The sequence below is a fragment of the Oncorhynchus kisutch genome, linkage group LG11 (genome assembly GCF_002021735.2).
Source record: "Oncorhynchus kisutch isolate 150728-3 linkage group LG11, Okis_V2, whole genome shotgun sequence".
Lineage (NCBI taxonomy): Eukaryota > Metazoa > Chordata > Actinopteri > Salmoniformes > Salmonidae > Oncorhynchus > Oncorhynchus kisutch.
In genome coordinates, this window is record NC_034184.2 from 41,374,152 (window position 1) to 41,397,138 (window position 22,987).

Below are 22,987 nucleotides of genomic sequence, written 5' to 3' on the forward strand. Positions count from 1 at the left end.
TTATTTATGAACACACATAATTCCATTCCAATGTTGAGTTCTTTGGTTTGACTTGGAAATATGAAGCTTGATACTTGATAACCCAATTTGCACAAATTTTATGTCTGTAAGTGCATTTGGGTAGTGTGTGTGTGTGAGTGTGTTCGTACGTCAGAGCCTCAGAGGGGTCATCAGTGTACTTTTCTTAAGCATTACTGACTTGCCACCACAGTTATCTCATGACATAGCTGTCATCAGTGGAGTGTTTATGGTGACATAATTCTTGCTAATTGGTCTTCAGTGTCATCCTCTGCCTTCGCACCAACATTTTTGACCTTAGTGGTTAATCTAGAGTTACTAGTGCCCCCATGTGACCAGAGATGATAATGTTAACCTGATATGTGTGCTCAGATACCGCTATCAATGTATGTGCCTTTACTGCCACCTTGTGGTGTAGTATGTACCTTACACCCTCCTTCATAAAGGAATGCTCCATTTTCTTTATATAACCTTTATTTCACTAGTCAAGTCAGTTTAGAACAAATTTGGACAACGCTGGGCCAATTGTGCGCCGCCCTATGGGACTCCCAATCACGGCCGGTTGTGATACAACCGCGCCACTCGGGAGCCCAAATGGTTCTGCATTTCCTTCCTCTCACACCAAACGCACATAACTATATTTTGAAAGAAACAAATTCAACAGAATTTCATATTTGATATTACCGCATCCTCTGCAGTTGGAAAAGAAAGTATGACAGTGTGTGAAATCCAGTGGAGGCTGCTGAGGGGAGGATGGCTCATAATAAATGCTGGAAAAGAGGTAATGGAATGGCATAGAACACATGTGTTTGATGCAGTTGATACAGTAAGAGAAAGATAAATAGGAAAAACACATTTTACCCTTGAGTATGAGGGCTGGTGTGTTGTGTACCCTGCGGGGGAGGGCTGGTGTGTAGTGTACCCTGCGGGGGAGGGCTGGTGTGTTGTGTACCCAGCGGGGGAGGGCTGGTGTGTAGTGTACCCTGCAGGGGAGGGCTGGTGTGTAGTGTACCCTGCGGGGGAGGGCTGGTGTGTAGTGAACCCTGCGGGGGAGGGCTGGTGTGTAGTGTACCCTGCGGGGGAGGGCTGGTGTGTAGTGTACCCTGCTGGGGAGTGCTGGTGTGTAGTGTACCCTGCTGGGGAGGGCTGGTGTGTAGTGTACCCTGCTGGGGAGGGCTGGTGTGTTGTGTACCCTGCGGGGGAGGGCTGGTGTGTTGTGTACCCTGCGTGGCAGGGCTGGTTTGTTGTGTACCCTGCTGGGGACGGCTGGTGCGTTGTGTACCCTGCGGCGGAGGGCTGGTGTGTTGTGTACCCTGCGGTGGAGGGCTGGTGTGTAGTGTACCCTGCGGGGGAGGGCTGGTGTGTAGTGTACCCTGCGGGGGAGGGCTGGTGTGTAGTGTACCCTGCGGGGGAGGGCTGGTGTGTTGTGTAACCTGCTGGGGACGGCTGGTGCATTGGGTACCCTGCGGGGGAGGGCTGGTGTGTTGTGTACCCTGCGTGGCAGGGCTGGTTTGTTGTGTACCCTGCGGGGGAGGGCTGGTTTGTTGTGTACCCTGCGGGGGAGGGTTGGTTTGTTGTGTACCCTGCGGGGGAGGGCTGGTTTGTTGTGTACACTGCGGGGGAGGGCTGGTTTGTTGTGTACCCTGCGTGGCAGGGCTTGTTTGTTGTGTACCCTGCGGGGGAGGGCTGGTGTGTGTCCAGGCCTGCTGAGCATTGGAGTGTCTGGAAAACAGCTCAGAGATAACCACTGTGTGGACGATTGAGGCTCTGGATAGTACACACACAGTGAGAGACTCAGAGAGATCCAGGCATGTTCCTAGACACAAATTAATAAAGACACACACAATGGCAGTCTCTCTAGGAAACATGGAGATACACACACATATGCACACCCTCCGACACAGAAACAGAGACATAGAGACTCACTTGGGGCATACAGACACTCAAAGATACAGTGCATTAGAAAGGATACAGACCCCTGGACTTTTTCCAAATGTTTATACATTGCAGCCTTATTCTAAAATTGATGAAATCATTTTTTTCCCGCTTATCAACCTGCACACAACACCCCATAATAACAAAGCAAAAACAGGTTTTCATTTCTTTTTGCTAAGTTATTAAAAATAAAAAGCTGAAATATCACATTAACATAGCATGTATTTAGACCCTTTACTCAGTACTTTGCTGAAGCACCTTTGGCAGTGATTACAGCTTTGAGTCTTCTTGGGTATGACGCCTAAGCTTGGCACACCTGTATTTGGGGAGTTTTCCCATTCCTCTCTGCAGATCCTCTCGAGCTCTGTCAGGATGGATGGGGTGCATTGCTGCACACCTATTTGCAGGTCTCTCCAGAGATGTTTGATCGGGTTCAAGTCCTGGCTCTGGCTAGGCCACTCAAGGACATTCAGAGACTTGTCCCGAAGCCACACTTGCGTTGTCTTGGCTGTGTGCTTAGGGTCGTTGTCCTGTTGAAAGGTGAACATTCATCCCAGTCTGAGGTTCTGCCACAGACATTTATTGGTACCCTTCCCCAGATCTGTGCCTCGACACAATCCTGTCTCCGAGCTCTATGGACAACTCCTTCGACCTCATTGCTTAGTTTTTGCTCTGACATGCACTGTCAACTGTGGGATCTTATATAGACAGGTGTGTGCCTTTCCAAATCATGTCCGATCAATTGACTTTACCACAGGTGGACTCCAATCAAGTTGTAGAAACATCTCAAGGATGATCAATGGAAACAGGATGCATCTGAGCTCAATTTCGTGTCTCATAGCAAAGGGTCTGAATACTTATGTAAATAAGGTATTTCTGTTCATTTAAAAAAATAAAAACCTGTTTTCACTTTGTCATTATGGGGTATTGTGTGAGAAAAAAAGTAATATTTCATCCATTTTAGAATAAGGCTGTAATGTAACAAAATGTGGAAAAAGTCAAGGGGTCTGAACACTTTCAAAAGGCACTGAACATAGAGAGTCTGAGAGGTGAGACACACAAACTGCCTGTCAGGCCATCGCTTCGCCGCATGTCCAAGCAGACATGCATACATATGCACATGTAGACTCGCACACACGCACACACGCACACACACACACACACACACACACACACACACACACACACACACACACACACACACACACACACACACACACACACACACACACACACACACACACACACACACACACACACACACACACACTGTCGCTGCACCTCAACTTATCTTGCATACGGAAGAGAGAGAGGGAGAAGAGGTGGGTGAGGTGAGCTGAGAGAGAGAGAACAGGACAGCCATTTCAGCAGCAGCTCTTACTTATCTCACATAGTTAATGACCTGTCTGCAGTAATGGCTTGTCAGACTCCTTCCCCCAGAAAGCACACAGAAACTGTACTTTACTTTTCATCTAAAGTACAGGTTACATAATACAAACAAATACTACATAATACCAAAGAATGAAATGTCACCTACGCTACCAGTCAAAATTCTGGGTGGGCGTCTGTCCGCGGTGGCGGCTCTGGCGCAGGACGTGGACCCCACTCCACTATAGTCTTTGCCCGCTTCTTTGCCCGCTTCAGTGGTGCCTTTAGAGTGGCGACCCTCGCCGCCGACCTCGGACTGGGGACCCTTGCAGCGGGTCCCGAATAGATGGGAGACTTCGGCAGCGCCTCTGGCAGCTCCTGACTGACGGGCGGCTCTGGCAGCTCCTGACTGACGGTGCGTGGGGCTGGGGCTGCCACAGGACCCACCAGGCTGGGGAGACCTACAGGAGGCCTGGTGCTTGGAGGAGGCACCGGACGGACCAGGCTGTGGGGGAGCACTGGAGCCCTGGTGCGCAGCCTTGGCACCACTCCTCCAGGCTGGATGACCACTTTAGCCCGGACCCTCCAGAGTGCAGGCACAGGTTGAACCGGGCTGTGGGTTGAGTACTGGAGATCTGGTGCATACCACTCGCACCTCTCCCTTAGGCTCAATACCCACATTCGCCCGGCACGGGCGGAGCGCAGGCATAGAACGCACTGCACCCTCCCAGCACCTCAGAGACACAGCACGCAGCACCGGATACCTTGGGCCGAAAAGGCGTACTGGAGACCAAACACGCCGGGCCAGCACAACACACCCTTGCTGGATGCCCACTCTCGCATGGCACTTGCGGGGGGCTGGCCTGTGCCCAGGGTCCTTTTCCATCCAAAATCTCCTCCCATATCCATGAGTCCAGAAATCGCTGCTGCCCGATACCACGCTGCTTGGTCCTTGGTTGGTGGGTGTTTCTGCAACGGCTGTTGTGGGTGGAAGAAGGTGTGGACCAAAGCGCAGCGTGGTACATGTTCATGATTTTAATAATGGAACACTGAAATACAAAACAACAACGTGAATAAACGAGAAAAAAAAAAAAAACTGTCCTATAAGGTGCAGAAAAACACTAATCAGAAAATTTAAACACCCACAACCAAAATGGGGAAAACAGGCTACCTAAGTATGATTCTCAATCAGAGACAACGAACGACACCTGCCTCTGATTGAGAACCATATTAGGCCAAACACATAGAAAAAAGAACATAGACTACCCACCCCAACTCACGCCCTGACCAACCTAAAACAAAGACATAACAAAGGAACTAAGGTCAGAACGTGACAGAACAGCTCAAATAAGCAAAGAGAAACGACAGTCCATCTTAAGATATGAAGGTCAGTCAATACGGAACATTTCAAGAGCTTTTAAAGTTTCTTCAAGTGCAGTCGCAAAAAACGTGAAGCGCTGTGATGATACTGTCTCTCACGAGGACTGCCACAGGAAAGGAAGACCCAGAGTTACCTCTGCTGCAGAGGATAAGTTCATTAGAGTTACCAGCCTCAGAAATTGCAGCTCAAATAAATGCTTGACAGAGTTCAAGTAACAGACACATCTCAACATCAACTGTTCAGAGGAGACTGCATGAATCAGGCCTTCATGGTTGAAATGCTGCAGAAAAAATAGACAGCTGGAAATCTGTCCTTTGGTCTGATGAGTCCAAATTTGAGATGTTTGATTCCAACTGCCGTGTCTTTGAGAGACGCAGAGTAAGTGAACGGATGATCTCCTTATTTGTGGTTTCCACCATGAAGCATGGAGGAGGAGGTGTGATGGTGTGGTTGTCCTTTGCTGGTGCCACTCTGTGATTTATTTAGAATTCAAGGCACAATTAACCAGAATGGCTACCATGTGATTCTGTAGTGATACGCCATCTCATCTGGTTCGTGCTTAGTGGGACTGTTTTGTTTTTCAACAGTACAATGATCCAAAACACACCTCCAGGCTATGTAAGGGCTATTTGACCAAGAAGGATAGTGATGGAGTGCTGCATCAGATGATCTGGCCTCCACAATCACCCAACCTCTACCCAATTGAGATGGTTTGGGATGAGTTGGACCCCAGAGTGAAGGAAAAGCAGCCAACAAGTGCCCAGTACATTTGGGAACTCCTTCATGACTGTTGGAAAAGCATTCCTCATGAAGCTGGTTGAGAGAATGCCAAGAGTATGCAACACTGTCATCAAGGCAAAGGGTGGCTACTTTGAAGAATCTAAAATATTACATTTACACTTTTACACTTTGTTTTGGTTATTACATGATTCCATATGTGTCATTTCATAGTTTTTTATGTCTTCACTATTATTCTACAATGTAGACAATAGTAAAAATAAAGAAAACCCTTTGAATGAGTAGGTGTGTCCAAACTTTTGACTGGGACTGGATATCTGTTCATCTGTCTGGGTATCCTGCTCAAGATTTTCTCATTGACTCATTGTCTGTTCTCTACTCTTTTTCTCCACCAGAGGGAAGTAGAGGGAATATTCTTACCAGTGACACAGAAAAAAACCTTATTCATATTATGTAAAGCTCTTACCATGCCTATGCAAGGAGCTTTATTATAATGTCTCATTTATATTCACATGAATAAAAGGCATTGGAATTATGCATGCCGTATGAAAACACATTACTCTCTATCATATTGCATTTCGCTGCATGGTAAATAATTGATATGGATATTTTACAACAACAAAAAAAGGCTAATATTTCATTGTCAATATGACAAATAAAGGTTACATTTTTCTTTTCATGTTTTTCTTTTCTTGTGATAAGAGACAGTTGAGCAACTTATCTCTCAAAGTTGTCAAAACAAAATAGTAGAAAGCACTAGAAAATAATCACAGCATTATCTACAGAATTCCACTCCAAACAGTAGATCATACCGTTTTTCTCAATCTCCTACTAGCAATTTTAGGATCTGTTTTGAGATGTATCTATAGCAGAACAGCAATGATCAAATGCTCAAATACATTTACAGATCTTCTGATCATTGTCTTGCCTTCGTACCTGACTTGCATACCTTAGACCGCCTTTAGCAAAACATTAAATACAAATGTCGTCAGTGAATACAAAATCCTATCTTAAATGTTTTGTTCACAGAACATGAGCACATTGTTTTCATCAGAAGAGAAACGGGTATTTATTTGGAAAGTCCATCTGTAGATGCTCTACAGACTATCAGTAACATTTCAACTAACTATCTACTAATCCTAACCCTAGCCCTAATCCTAACCTTAACCCTTACCCTAACCCTTATTTTAAACCTAACCCTAACCTTAACCCTTATTTTAAACCTAACCCTAACCTTAACCCTTATTTCAAACCTAACCCTAACCTAACCCTTACCCTAACCCTTATTTTAAACCTAACCCTAACCTTAACCCTTATTTTAAACCTAACCCTAACCTTAACCCTTACCCTAACCCTTATTTCAAACCTAACCCTAACCTTAACCCTTATTTTAAACCTAACCCTAACCTTAACCCTTACCCTAACCCTTATTTTAAACCTAACCCTAACCTTAACCCTTATTTTAAACCTAACCCTTACCCTAACCCTTATTTTAAACCTAACCCTAACTGTAACCGATGGTTGATAGTAGGAACATCAGTAAATACTACTACACAAAATTCTAAATCACCCCATCAGTGTCAATACATGGAAATATCTAGCCAATGGGGATTGTCTAATTGTTTTTTGTTGTTGTTGTTTTTTACAACATTGTGGACGTGCAGAGATGAAGATGGGTTGCTTCCACGTAACTTTAGCTTACTCCTCATCATTTCCAACATTGTGACCTTCCTTACATTATGGAGCTTTGCTTTGGTGTGGATTGACGGCCATATACTCATTTCAGTTGTGTTCCTCCATTCTATTCACCTTTCCTTATTTCTATTGTGGATTGTGTTTCTGTGCAACAATGGAAAGTCTACAAAACTATGAGCAAACCAACATTTGTATTTAATTAATATATGGAATTGGATTGTGATGATACCGGTAATTGAATCCTGGACACAATGTGCTTAGCCTATTTATTTATACAGTTGTTTTTATCAGGAGTAATCTTCATTTGATGTGTATGAATTGCTTCGTGAAATAAGCATAAAATGACAGTAATTGCCCATCATTCCGCACCTTATCAATTTGGATTGTCATGATTTAGTGACTGCAAAGAAAATCTATTGATCTACTGGGATTTCTAAAACACAGACTAACTTTATTTTTTGCCTGCTTTGACTCAAGAGATAAATACGGTTGCCTTTTTAAAATATATATATTTTTATATAGGCAGTTGTGTCCTTTTGATGAATGTATTTAAGATTTTGAGAAGGCACAATTGTTCCAAAAAATGCTTAAAAGCCTACACGATTGAGAAACTGTAAATCATTACTGTGTGGTATTGTTTATTGGTTTAGCCCGTGTAAATATTTGTGAGGATATGAGTGTGTATGTTTGAATATGTGATTATGCGGTTTTGGGGGTTTGTTTGCAGTCGAGGGATTTAACGTTTAGGCTAGTTGGAGTACATATATGAGTACAGTATCAGTCAGTGTAACTTTGGGAGGTTTTGCGTTTGTTATACATTGATGCACCACCGTATGTATATAACACTTTAAATGGACCTACTATTATATGCATGTTACTGTAGCCTCTTATGGGTTAAGTGCTGTTTAGAATGAGCTCTTCTCCTGCGTGCACATTCTGATCTAAACTTTACTTAACACTGACTCTGATTTATATCTCAGTCCACACCCTTCACTCTGTCTTGGAACAATACTCCGACTGCGTTCCCCTGTAGCGACGGAATCAGAGAGAGCGGGAATTGAGGGACAGAAAGTGTGTATGTTTGTGTGTGCGTGTGTGTGTGTGTGCGTTTTGTGTGTGTGTGTGTGTGTACACTTGTGCATGCATATGTAGTGGTACCTGCGCTCTGTCTTCATGTGTCAGGGCCTCTGACACTGAGATCTATCTTGCAGTGGGTAGGAGAGTGGGAAGTGGGGGATTGAAAGAGAAATAGAGAAAGAGGAGACAGTAATTAAACTTCTTGGTGGACGCTGTGTTACTCAAATACTGCCAGCAGCGGGCGGAGTGATGGAGATGGTAGGAGGAGTTGGAGGAGGGAGATGTAAAGAGGAGTGTGCGTGTGTGACACTTTTATTACCAGCAAAGCGATGCAATATCCTGTCTAAGGGGCTGGGCCACAGTGACAATGGTGTCCTAATTTGCCATAAAGTGAAGCCGTCTGCTGCCGCATCAACCTCAAGCACAGACCCAAACCCAATGAGACAACGAACAGGCCCTGCCTCAGTATACATTATGACCTCATCTTGATTTGCGAAGGTTTCACAGTAGGCTCGTGCACTATTGCATCCGGTCTATTTCATCAGATACGGTTACAATGAAGTTGTACCTTTGATATATCAGAGAGATAATCCATTTCCACGTCAAGGTTTGACAGTGATTCTGTTTTCCCCCGTTTAAGATTCAGAATGGAAATCATAAAAGCAGTCCCCCCGCCCCTACACACACATGTCACTTTCTCATTTTTGAATCTGTGCTGTTGAATCCCTGTTAGATCATCTATTTGCGGCGGGGTCTACTCTTACACTTTTGCACGGATTGTCTTCCTTTTAGGCTCAAAAGATGCGCCCTCTGCGATGCGCCCTCCCTCCATGTTGCTTTAAGATTGGCCAAGCAGGGAGAGAGAGAGGTGGGCGATCCAGAGGGGAGAGAAGAGGAGTGGTGGTGGGGGTGGTAAGGAGGGGTTGGTATTGGGGCCAGGGCCAGCTTTGAGAGGGTAATCCATCTCCATCACTTAAATGATTAGCCCCATTAATCTGCTGTAAACTAATAAAGTAAACACAAGACCCTCCACTCCGGTAGCCTCTCTCTTCTCTCTGAGTACTGGACTGAGCTTCATTAAGTCTTTAGTACATTAATATGTCTTAATGTCCTCCGGCCGTTCCCATCACCTGGTGCTGTGGTCCCCTGGGACAATGGTGGCGGTCTCTCTCTCTCTCTCTGATTGAGAGGACAAGAGGATGTAGTCTGCCTTGGGTGTGTGATGTAAGTGTGATGTGTGTGTGCGTGTGTGCGTGCGTTTGTGTGTGTGTGATGTGACGAGTGCTGTGGATTTAATTTGCGGTGCGAGGCTCAGATGGCCCCCGCGGTCGCCACGGTAATTTGGCTGATCAGGTTAGAGAGCCGTTGCCGCAGCGCGGTGATCAATCATCCTGGTGTCACGGCGACAGAGGCCCGATAGGCGTTGACTCCACCTGCCTGGCGTGAACTTGCTGTAATTGACTCTAGATTGATGCTGGGATGTTTTCCTGTGATGTCAAACAAAAGTTTGGACAATTAAAGGCAGTTAAAGTCGCGGGCCCCTTGCGGCACCCGGCCCCCCCTCCCCCTCCCACCGGAGCTGTTGGAGGTGTTTACGCTGTCACTGGGTGGCATGATGACAACATCAGGACAAGTTAGACAGTTGGCTGGTGGCTTTGCCTGCCTGAAGTTACTGGGGAAAGAGAGGAGAGAGGATGTAGAGAGGAGAGAGAGATAGGCGTGTGTAAAGATAAAGAAGAGGTGCTATGTGGCGTGGAGGTGTTTGTAGAAATATAGAGAAGATACCTTACCGGAACCCCAGCCATTCCATGTATTTGATCTATTCCAGGGCTAGCACAACTGATTCAGCGTGTCAACTAATCAACAAGCCTTTGACTAGATCAATCAGGTGGTCTAGTTCAGGGCTACCACACAATTGTGAAACGTCTGGGGTTTCCCCTAAGCAACAGGGAGTGTGCATGTGAGTGTGTGTGTGGACAGAGGGGTCTGGGCAGTTTTAAACTCTGACACTGTTTATCTTGCTGAGTGACACAGTGCTGCCTCTCCTCGTTATTGACCCCAACAGATCCTAACTCTTTCACAACGAACTCACACACAGCCCTTCCGTAGTCCGACAAACACTCACACACAGCCCTTCCGTAGTCCGACAAACACTCACACACAGCCCTTCCGTAGTCCGACAAACACTCACACACAGCCCTTCCGTAGTCCGACAAACACTCACACACAGCCCTTCCGTAGTCCGACAAACACTCACACACAGCCCTTCCGTAGTCCGACAAACACGCACACCTCAGGCTTCCGTGAACTCACACAGAGACACACACTCTGACACAGTCAGTGCCAAATCGTCTAAACAGAATCTGTATGAGAGAGATGGATGCAGGTGCTTAACAGCTGGACAGACGTTTTACGGAGACCATTAGATCGACACTGGCTTCGGCTCTGTGGCGTGTTATGAGTGATTACTTTTTAGAGTTCCTCTGACTGTTCTATGAGGAGGGCAACATTTGATGTCACTTACAATCACATGCCACCAGATATAATATCAGATACAGTAGAAATCCTACGTAGCCTGTTGTTCTCATGTTTTGGGTGTTAGTGTCAGGTTAGGGTTAGAGCTCTTTATGACTCCTCAGTACGTGTTTTCCCTCCTACTTCCTGTTGCGGATCGGAAGGTGCTGTCTCCGCGTCTTTTACCCCCTCCATCAGGGATATTTATTTGCTAAGCCATGGGCATTGATGATTAGTCATTTACAGTAAGTTAGAGTTCACATGCAACACTAAGCCAATGGGAATCCCAGGATTGGGTTGACATTTCCGGAATCTTAGATGTCATGATCTAGTGCCTAACTGTGAAATGTCAATCATTCATGCTCAGTGTACTGCTGTAATGTAACTAGTCAGAGGTTATGTTGCCCTTGTGGTGTGTAGTTTGAGAGGATTTCCTTTTTTTGTTGTATAAATACCAGTAACTCATTTTAGACCACTTTTAGAATTGTACCAATACGGGGAATAGATATTCTAGTGACCAAAATAGTATCAAAGTAACTACATGTCATAAGGACAACTACATAGACTGTATTAAGTGTTGCCGTGTAACCCTATCCTGTTGTTATGTGGCGGTGTTGCGTCTAGGGGCTTCTGTTTGCTCGTTTGTTGTTCCTCTCTGGTTCTGGGCGACGCTGCTTGGCCTCTGATCTGGGCTGACCTGAGATCTGTTTGTTTTGGTTCTCTGTGTCCATTAACCCAATTAGAGCTGACCTCTGACCCCACAGAGAGAGCTGTCTGTCACATCATGCTCCTGTAAAGACAGAGGCACTGCAGCACAGCACAGACCGTCTCTCTGTCTGCACACACTTTCTACTGTCTCTTTCTCAATTCAATTCAATTCAAGGGGCTTTATTGGCATGGGAAACATGTGTTAACATTGCCAAAGCAAGTGAGGTAGATAATATACAAAAGTGAAATAAACAATAAAAATGAACAGTAAACATTACACATACAGAAGTTTCAAAACAATAAAGACATTACAAATGTCATATTATACATATATACACAGTGTTGTAACAATGTACAAATGGTTAAAGTACACAAGGGAAAATAAATACGCATAAATATGGGTTGTATTTACAATGGTGTTTGTTCTTCACTGGTTGCCCTTTCTTGTGGCAACAGGTCACAAATCTTGCTGCTGTGATGGCACACTGTGGAATTTCACCCAGTAGATATGGGAGTTTATTTCTTTCAAATTCTTTGTGGATCTGTGTAATCTGAGGGAAATATGTATCTCTAATATGGTCATACGTTGGACAGGAGGTTAGGAAGGGCAGCTCAGTTTCCACCTCATTTTGTGGGCAGTGTGCACATAGCCTGTCTTCTCTTGAGAGCCAGGTCTGTCTACGGCGGCCTTTCTCAATAGCAAGGCTATGCTCACTAAGTCTGTACATAGTCAAAGCTTTCCTTAAGTTTGGTCAGTCACAGTGGACAGGTATTCTGCCACGGTGTACTCTCTGTTTAGGGCCAAATAGCATTCTAGTTTGCTCAGTTTTTTTGTTAATTCTTTCCAATGTGTCAAGTAATTATCTTTTTGTTTTCTCATGATTTGGTTGGGTCTAATTGTGCTGCTGTCCTGGGGCTCTGTGGGGTGTGTTTGTGTTTGGGAACAGAGCCCCAGGACCAGCTTGCTTAGGGGACTCTTCTCCAGGTTCATCTCTCTGTAGGTGATGGCTTTGTTATGGAAGGTTTGGGAATCGCTTCCTTTTAGGTGGTTGTAGAATTTAACAGCTCTTTTCTGGATTTTGATAATTAGTGGGTATCGGCCTAATTCTGCTCTGCATGCATTATTTGGTGTTCTACGTTGTACATATTTTTGCAGAATTCTGTATGCAGAGTCTAAATTTGGTGTTTGTCCCATTTTGTGAAGTCTTGGTTGGTGAGCGGACCCAAGACCTCACAACCGTAAAGGGCAATGGGCTCTATGACTGATTCAAGTATTTTTAGCCAGATCCTAATTGGTATGTTGAAATTTATGTTCCTTTTGATGGTATAGAATGCCGTTTCTCTCTGTCTGCACGCACTTTCTATTGTCTCTTTCACTCTGTCTGCACTCACTTTCTACTGTCTTTTTCTTTCTGTCTGCACGCACTTTCTACTGTCTTTTTCTCTCTGTCTGCACGCACTTTCTACTGTCTTTTTCTCTCTGTCTGCACGCACTTTCTACTGTCTCTTTTTCTCTCTGCCTGCACGCACTTTCTATTGTTTATTTTTCTCTCTGTCTGCACGCACTTTCTACTGTCTCTTTCTCTCTGTCTGCACACACTTTCTACTGTCTCTTTTTCTCTCTGTCTGCACGCACTTTCTACTGTCTCTTTCTCTCTGTCTGCACACACTTTCTACAGTCTCTTTCTCTCTGTCTGCACACACTTTCTACTGTCTCTTTTTCTCTCTGTCTGCACACACTTTCTACTGTCTCTTTTTCTCTCTGTCTGCACGCACTTTCTACTGTCTCTCTCTCTGTCTGCACACACTTTCTACTGTTCTTTTTCTCTCTGTCTGCACGCACTTTCTACTGTCTCTTTTTCTTTCTGTCTGCACACACTTTCTACTCTCTTTTTCTCTCTGTCTGCACACACTTTCTACTGTCTCTTTTTCTCTCTGTCTGCACACACTTTCTACTGTCTCTTTTTCTCTCTGTCTGCATGCACTTTCTACTGTCTCTTTCTATCTGTCTGCACGCACTTTCTACTGTCTCTTTCTCTCTGTCTGCACGCACTTTCTACTGTCTCTTTCTCTCTGTCTGCACGCACTTTCTACTGTCTCTTTTTCTCTCTGTCTGCACTCACTTTCTACTGTCTCTTTTTCTCTCTGTCTGCACACACTTTCTACTGTCTCTTTTTCTCTCTGTCTGCACACACTTTCTACTGTGTCTTTCTCTCTGTCTGCATGCACTTTCTACTGTCTCCTTTTCTCTCTGTCTGCACACTTTTTCTACTGTCTCTTTCTCTCTGTCTGCATGCACTTTCTACTGTGTCTTTTTCTCTCTGTCTGCACACACTTTCTACTGTCTCTTTTTCTCTCTGTCTGCACGCACTTTTTACTGTCTTTTTCTCTCTGTCTGCACGCACTTTCTACTGTCTCTTTTCTCTGTCTGCACGCACTTTCTACTGTCTCTTTCTCTCTGCACACACTTTCTACTGTCTCTTTTTCTCTCTGTCTGCACACTTTCTACTGTCTCTTTTTCTCTCTGTCTGCACACACGTTCTACTGTTGCTTTCTCTCTCTGTCTGCACGCACTTTCTACTGTCTCTTTCTCTCTGTCTGCATGCACTTTCTACTGTCTCTTTCTCTCTGTCTGCACGTACTTTCTACTGTCTCTTTCTCTCTGTCTGCACACACTTTCTACTGTCTCTTTCTCTCTGTCTGCACACACTTTCTACTGTCTCTTTTTCTCTCTGTCTGCACACACTTTCTACTGTCTCTTTTTCTCTCTGTCTGCACTCACATTCTACTGTCTCTTTTTCTCTCTGTCTGCACTCACATTCTACTGTCTCTTTCTCTCTGTCTGCACGAACTTTCTACTGTCTCTTTCTCTCTGTCTGCACTCACTTTCTACTGTCTCTTTCTCTCTGTCTGCACACACTTTCTACTGTCTCTTTCTCTCTGTCTGCACGCACTTTCTACTGTCTCTTTCTCTCTGTCTGCACTCACTTTCTACTGTCTCTCTTTCTCTCTGTCTGCACACACTTTCTACTGTCTCTTTTTCTCTCTGCCTGCGCGCACTTTCTACTGTCTCTCTGTCTTTCTCTCTTTTTTTCGTACTACTCCTCTTTCCCTCTCTCTCTTTCTCTCTTTCAAACACACGCATATAGACATAGAGATGGATAGACAGACAGAAAGGCAGAAAGCAGGCAGCTAAACATATTGGCAGAGACATACAGAAACAGACACACAGACAGAAACACAGACAGAGGAATGCAGACAGCAGTGTTTTAATGAAGTGAGGGATAGGATCTGAGCCGGACTCAGACAGGTCTGTAATAGTGTTTTGGATAAGGGAGGCTGAGGGCTGAGGCATGGATCAGTTGTTGCAGCTCATCCTCCCACTAAGTGTGACTAGAGAGACCCTGCAGCCCTATCAGGGCAGCCTTTAAGCTAGCCAAGGGCCCCTGGGGCAACACAGGCACCAGGCAGTCTGTGTGTGTGTGTGTGTGTTTGTGCGGGTGTGGCTGTGTGTGTTTGGGCTGGATGCTTGTTTGTTTTGGTGTACGTTGCTGTGTAATTGGGAGGGCCGTGCAATGAGGCCAAACCGGCAAACAGTGAAACATCCTACCTGTCCAAATCACTGTGACGACAAGTTAGTGTTTCTGTGCGTGGGTGTGTGTGTGTGTGTGTGTGTAAGTGTGTATCTTCGTGTGTGTGTGGGCTGGCTGAAAGATCTGCAGTCTGGTTGTGTGTGTGTTCACTCCAAAGATACTGCAGTATTAATGTATGCACAAAAACACAATGTTTACAGTGTGAAAAAATGAACATCTGACTGGGAAGATTTATTTGTACTTTTTCGTTGCAGTTTTATATTTGTGTATGTATCTTTTAGGGATCTCCCTTAGCCAAGGCAGCAGCTATTCATGGGATCCAAACACATAAAACAAAAGATAAAACATTACATCATATAACATTTCTACAACATTACACCATATAACATTTCTACAACATTACACCACTACAATATAAAATGTATAATACCACCATACAACAATGAACATGTGAGTAGAGTGTGTGTGCTAGCATGTGTGTCTCTTCACAGTCCTCAGTCAGTCTTCACACAGTCTTCACAGCTGTTCCATAAGGTGCATTTCTATCTGATTCTACTGTCCGCATCAACTACCTGATGTGGAGTAGAGTTCCATGTAGTCCTGGCTCTATGTAGTACTGTGCACCTCCTCTGTTCTTGACTTGGGGGTTGTGAAGAGACCCCATGTCTTGTGGGGTATATTTTTTTAACCTTTATTTAACTAGGCAAGTGAGTTAAGAACAAATTCTTATTTTAAATGACAGCCTAAGAACAGTGGGTTAACTGCCTTGTTCAGGGGCAAGAATGACAGATTTTTACCTTGTCAGCTCAGGGGATTTGATCTTGCAACCTTCTGGTTACTAGTCCAACGCTCTAACCACTAGGCTACCTTCCACCCCGTATTCACAGGCGTCCAAGCTGTGTGCTAATAGTTTAAACAGACAGCACGGTGCATTCAGCATGTCAACACTTCTTACAAAAACAAGTAGTGATGAAGTCAATCTCTCCTCCACTTTGAGTCATAAGAGATTGACATGCATATCATTAATGTTAGCTACCCGTGTACATTTAAGGGCCAGCCGTGCTGCCCTGTTCTGAGCCAATTGTAATTTTCACAAGTCCCTCTTTGTGGCACCTGACCACACGACTGAACAGTAGTCCAGGTGCGACAAAACTAGAACCTGTAGGACCTGCCTTGATGATAGTGCTGTTAAAAAGGCAGAGCAGCGCTTCTCCCCATCTTATCTACTGTTGTATGAATATGTTTTGACCATGACAGTTTACAATTCAGGGTTACTCCAAGCAGTTTAGTCACATCAACTTGCTCAATTTCCACATTATTCATTACAAGAAGTTGAGGTCTAGTTGAGGTTTAGGGTTTGTGAATGCTTTAAGATATACATTTAAGATATGGCAAATAGGAGTGCCAATATCGACCAATATTATTCTCAGTCATTTTCCATCCAAATTGTCAGACCCCAGTGGCTTGTCATTGTTGATAGACAACAATACTTTTTTCACCTCTTCCACTCTCACTATACGGGAACTCAAAATTACGATGCTTGTCTTTCATAATTTGGTCAGATATACTTGGATGTGTAGTGTCAGCGTTTGTTGCTGGCATGTTACGCCAATGTTTGCTAAACTTGCCAATGAAAAAATCATTAAAGTAGCTGGCAATATCCGTGGGTTTTGTGATGAATGAGCCATCTGATTCAATGAATGATGGAGCTGAGTTTGCCTTTTTGCCAAAAGTGTAATTTAAGGTACTTACAAAGCGTTTTACTATCACTCATCTTTGTTTCATAGTATAGTTTCTTCTTTTTATTCCATTACGTTTGCCAATCGGGTTGTTCTGCCAGACTCATTTGCCATACCTTTTGCCTCATCCCTCTCAACCATAAAATTATTAAATTCCTTTTTTAATTTCCATTTTCTTAATGTTTAGACTTTTGATTGAATAGTCATAGATTTACAATAAAGGGTCTGGCTAGTTTCTTATGTAGCCCTCTCTGTTATCTGCTGTTTTTTTTACACTAGGTACCTAGTCAGGGCTAAATGAAGGGTTATCACCTCTTCTTATAACAATAGGGTCATAAATATATGTATGAAACAATCCTTAAACATTCTGACCAGTAGCCAGTCAGATGATTCCATCTGTCTGTGAGGATTCGGCATCTCCCAGCTGGCCATGTGGGATGGGAAAGGGAAGCGGGAATGTTCCACTCATCTTCCCAAATCAAACGCAGACAACAGGAAGGGCACACTCGACCCACCGTTCAACGGGACGGGAGGGGAGGCACCCACGATGCAATGGGGGTGGGGAGGGGCTGGACTGTCAGCTCTGACAGGGGCTACCGTTTGGCCGGACAGAGTCCAGCTGCTGGCCAGGAACAGGATGTGTGTGTGCGTGCGGGGAGTCGGGCTATAAATCTACAGCCTATTCCTCTTGAGTGATCCCAGCAGCTACTACAGGCGCACACACACCTCCAAACTACCTCCAAACGCCATGTGCCATAAACAAGCACAGAGACTGTGTACGACCTCGAACAGTATGCTCTGCCTCTGCCAAACCACACCTCAGAGTTACACTTAGGCAGCAGATAACATTCACAGATAGTCTACTAATGGGCTGTGTATTGTGTATTATAGATGATATCCACAATGAGCACGATGCTAGATTGCGTTTGCTGTTAAATGGTAGACTTCACATGAGGTGCAGTGACAGATTGTGTCCCAGATTATATGATGTGGCTCTGTTGTTGTGTCCATCTCTGACCCTCTCATGGCACTTGTTTCCCTCATTCATTACCACTCAGATAAGTGTGACTTTATCAGTGCTGTGTCTTATCAGTGCCATTGGTGTCTGAATATTCACTGAATGTCAGCAGAATGAAGAAATTCATTATTTTGTTCAATTTGGACAGATCCTTCATAGGAGTTGAATTGAGCAACTAGCCAGGAAGACACAACACAGTGTAGCATGGTCTCATAGTTCCCTGCTCTTTAAGCCACTAACCCGTGGTGAAGCCCACGCTCACATATACATGAGAGGCCTGTTCAGAACCATCCCAGCAAACTGGGAACATTCCCAGAACATTAGCTAAGATTCCCATTAAAGCTGTAATATGTAACTTTTTGGGTGACCCAACCAAATTCACATAGAAATGTGAGTTATAGATCGGTCATTCACATTGCAAGCAAGTCAGAGAAGTGGTAGATCTGTTCTATGTGCGCTCTTTCTATGCTTCCCATTCATAAATTTCATTTTTGGGTGTTTTACTTTTGGTTTTGTACACCAGCTTCAAAGAGCTGAAAAAAAAAAAAAAAATTGGTATGGAAAATATATTTAATCACGGTTTAGATGGTACAATGATTCTCTACACGATACTTGCTTGTTTCGCCACATATACTGAAATTAGGGAAACTATTAGAATTTTAGCAACCAGGAAATGTCAGAGCAATTTCTGCATTTTAAAACCTTAAGTTCTAGTTAGGTTTTTATCTAACATTAGGATAACATCCCAAAAACATTTAATGTTTTTTTCATACATTCTTTAAAAAAATTATATATCCTTGGAATGTTCTCCTAACATTCACTAAAATGTTGTGTACAACATCTGCAACAACCAACGCAGAACATTCCTCAATAGTTCTCATTAGGTTTACAGGTAATGTAATAACACAATGTACCAGTAATGTTTTCCCAGAAAACCAAAATTGGTTCAGCAAAAGTTCCCTAAACATACATTAGGTTGGGGTAAATGTTCTCATTACCCAAGAACTGTCCAGTTGTGTGGATGACTGTACACCGTTTCTTTTCAGGTTGAATAAACATTCCCCTGATGTTACAAGAACTTTCCCAGAACACATTTAGTCTGTTCTTTAAAGGTTCCCAGAATTTTTTATTAGGTTGTTCCCAAAACACAAAAACTGCCCAATTGTGCGGATGATTATACAATGTTTATTTTAGGGTGCAAAAAAAACCATTCACCTGATGTTACAATAACTTTCCCTGAACAAATGTTTTATATTCTTTAAAAGTTCATAAAACATTTATTTAGGTTGAGGGAACATTGTGGGGATATGACAAGAGATATGTTCCCAAAACACAAAATACTGTATGACATTCATTCAACTGCCATGTTTCTGTCGATATTATGGAGTTAATTTGGAAAAAGGTTTGGCATTGTAATGACTGAATTTTCGGGGGGTTTTCTTAGCCAAACGTGATGAACAAAATGGAGCGATTTCTCCTACACAAATAATATTTTTGGAAATACTGAACATTTGCTATCTAACTGAGAGTCTCCTCATTGAAAACATCCGAAGTTCTTCAAAGGTAAATTATTTTATTTGAATGCGTTTCTTGTTTTTGTGAAAATGTTGCCTGCTGAATGCTAGGCTTTAGCTATCAATACTCTTACACAAATGCTTGTTTAGCTATGGTTGAAAAGCATATTTTGAAAATCTGAGATGACAGTGTTGTTAATAAAAGGCTAAGCTTGTGATCCAATATATTTATTTCATTTCATTTGCGATTTTCATGAATAGTTAACGTTGCGTTATGCTAATGAGCTTGAGGCTATGATTACGCTCCCGGATATGGGATTGCTCGACGCAAGAAGATAAAAGGCTCCCAGAACATTTAATTAAGTTGTGGGAGTTATTTGGGATGTTGCAAGAATATTATTGTGATATTCATGAAGGTTGCACAGAACATTCCCACAATGGTGCACAATATTCCACAATTTCCAAAATACGTATGTTTTTATGACATTCATAGCATATATGTTTTATGTTAAACATAATATTGCCTTGATGTTCACACAATACACATATGACTCAGCAAATTTCAAGAATATTTAGAAAATGTTATATTTAAGTTTGACCTAATATTAGCTCCTTAAAGCATAAGAAAGCAGATTGGAATGCATTACCATTATGTTTTCTCCAGATTTAATGGCAATTAACAGGACTTTGAGGACTGTATTGTAAGTGATATAGAGACATATTGTCACGTTCTGACCATAGTTCTGTTATTTTATTCTTTGTTTTAGTATGGGCAGGGCGTGAGTTGGTACGACCTGAGCCGCCAGAGCAGCCAGTCAGCCAGGAGCTGCCAGAGCCGCCAGTCAGCCAGGAGCCGCCAGAGCCGTCAGTCAGCCAGGCGATGCCAGAATCGCCCTTCACTCCGGAGCTGCCGGAGTCTCCCGCCTGTCCGGCGCTGCTGGAATCTCCCGTCCATTCGGAACCCGTGGCGAGGGTCCCCAGTCCGAGGTTGGCGGCAAGGGTCGCCGCTCATAAGAGGCCACGGGGGCGGTTGAGGAAGCGGACTAAAACTATGGTGAAGTGGGGTACACGTCCCGCGCCAGAGCCGCCACCGCGGACAGACGCCCACCCAGACCCTCCCCTATAGGTTCAGGTTTTGCGGCCGGAGTCCGCACCCTTGGGGGGGGGGGGGGGGGTACTGTCACGTTCTGACCATAGTTCTGTTATTTTATTCTTTGTTTTAGTATTGTCAGGGCGTGAGTTGGTACGGGCAGTCTATGTTTGTTTTTCTATGTTGTTTTTTTGTGTTCAGCCTAGTATGGTTCTCAATCAGAGGCAGGTGTCCTTAGTTGTTTCTGATTGAGAATCATACTTAGGTAGCCTGGGATTCACTTTTGGTTTGTGGGTGTTTGTTTCCGTGTGAGTGTTTGGGCCACACGGTGCTGTTTCGTTTTGTTCACATCGTTTATTGTTTTGTTCCAGTGTTCAGTTTGTTTATTAAAAAGACATGAACACTTACCACGCTGCACCTTGGTCCTCCTCTCTATCTCCAGACGACATCCGTTACACATATGGCATTTTAATTTTATTCATAGGATATTTGAAGAGCATTGAATCATAGAAAGACATTTTTACACTTCATATGTTGAAAATCTGCACGTTATTTAATTCATAGGACATTTGAATAGCATTTAGTCGTAAAAACAAAATCATATTTTTTACACTTCATATGTTGACAAGCTGCACATGTGGGTTTGAAGCTGCAAAGTTTGTTTCTCAAGCGTGGTCTTTTATCCTCTGCTCCATCAGGGAAGCTCTCTTGCATCTTATTTTTTCCGTATATAGCCATGGCAACCAAATCAAGCATCTCAAAGTAGGAATTATATAGGGTGCGTTTTTTAAAGTTGAACAGTACATTTTTACACAATGTTAAAACAAAATTACATTTAGACTGGATTTATAAATCTGGACACAATAAAGACATTCTCTTTTTTAGTGAATTTTCTGAGCCTCAATTTCACAAATTCATTCAAAAGACACATGGTTAAAGAATATGTGGGGTTGAAGCTGCAATCTTCAGCTCTGCAGACAGATCATTAACCCTCTGCGTCACCAGGGGACAGCTGTGGTATTTCAGGGTTTTTTCAGTCTAATATGGTCAATCAGTACACAACACAATTTCTGAGTTATTAAAAATATCCCATACTCTTCATATGTGACCGACCGCCTCGATTCGGTCTTATGTTGCAAAATTTGAAATGGTGTGTTTTTCTACAAGTTAATTCTGCTTTGAAAGTTGAGAAAATGTCCCTTGAATGTTTTGGTATCCCGCTTAACTGACAGGTTAAAGTCTGCTTGAAAGAGCCTCACACCTAGCTGCTAAGTTAGCCATAAAGCTATGTTAGGCCCAGATTAGTTTTCCAATGGAGTCCTCTTTGTCTGGAGAAGTAAATGAACGGTTCCAGCGCTGTAGGAGCTGTTTCTACTAAAACTGGATCATTCAGACTTCCAATGTGGCAATTGTTTGCTTGCAGAGGATTATAGGCTTTAGGTGGCTTTCTTGATCATGCAGGTCGCCAGCCTACGTTAGAAACTGGAGAAAACGCAGAGTGAAATGTTTACCTTTTCTACGCGCATGTTGGATGCATCTCCGTCTTGTCGTTTGTCGCTATCCAACTCGACGGTGTTGCCCGGAGTTCATTCACCAGGGGAGCCATCTCCTGCCTCTCCTCCCCCATCTTATAATGGAGTCGAAGGAGCACAGCAAGAGGAGCACGGCAATCAACGATTGTCGCATGTCACGAGGCGTGGAAGCCAAAGTCAGCGGCCTCCTGCAAAGCAATCTACACTCCCAACGAGAGTCCCGGAGCGGATAAAAACAACGAATAGTTTCGCCGCCCTGGAGCCTGATCTTCCTACACCTTCGTCGCTGGGGGTACCTGTGTCTGCGGCCTCTGTGCCTACTCCTACATCGTCCCCCACAATTTTGAAGACGATGTCAGCAACCTTCCGCTGGATCGAGCGGGGCTTCTCCATCTATCGGAGGCCTGCACCATCCTGTGAAGCGTGGGAATAGGCGGATTTCCTCGTCCTTCTCTCCAGTTGTGATTTTGGGCAGCTCCATGGTAAGAAGTGTGACTGTTCCTGGTGCAAAAACAATGTTCTATCCTGGAGCTTGAGAAAATTACATTATTAAGCTGTACTATGATTCTATCATAGTCCATGTGGGTTTTAATGACGTTATGACATTAGCTCTGAACAGTTGAAACTGGATTTCAAAGAGCTTATTGACTCTCTGCTAGACACTAATAAAAGACCCATCATATCTTGCCCTGTGCCCTTTCTGAATCGTGGCATTGAACGCATTGTCGGAAATAGAAGCACAAGCATTTCGCTACACTCGCATTAACATCTGCTAACCATGTGTATGTGACAAATAAAATTTGATTTGATTTTAGAATAATTATTTATCTTCACAACTGGCTATGTGATTATTGCAGCTCAGTGGGTGTGATTTTTGTTGACAATTTCGATACCTTTTGGAAACAAAACACTTTTTATAAGGAGGATGGGACCCACCCAAATCATATGGGTTCCTGGATCCTTTCACAGCGTTATGAGGCTGCGTTGAGACACTGACTAAATCTGGGGCGGCAGGTAGCATAGTGGTTAGAGTGTTAAGCCAGTAACCGAAAAGTTGCTGGATCAAA

The 22,987-nt window shown here is 43.7% G+C and overlaps 1 protein-coding gene across 1 annotated transcript; it reads right to left on the minus strand.

The window, feature by feature from the left end:
* Positions 1 to 875: 875 nt before the first annotated feature.
* LOC116376104 (basic salivary proline-rich protein 3-like) lies at positions 876 to 22,313 on the minus strand. Its single transcript, XM_031835003.1, has 3 exons — positions 22,197 to 22,313; positions 21,909 to 22,015; positions 876 to 1,785 (listed from the first exon to the last, which is right to left on the minus strand). Exons 1-3 carry the CDS (start codon positions 22,311 to 22,313, stop codon positions 876 to 878), a joined length of 1,134 nt encoding a protein of 377 aa, XP_031690863.1.
* Between the last annotated feature and the right edge of the window lie 674 nt (positions 22,314 to 22,987).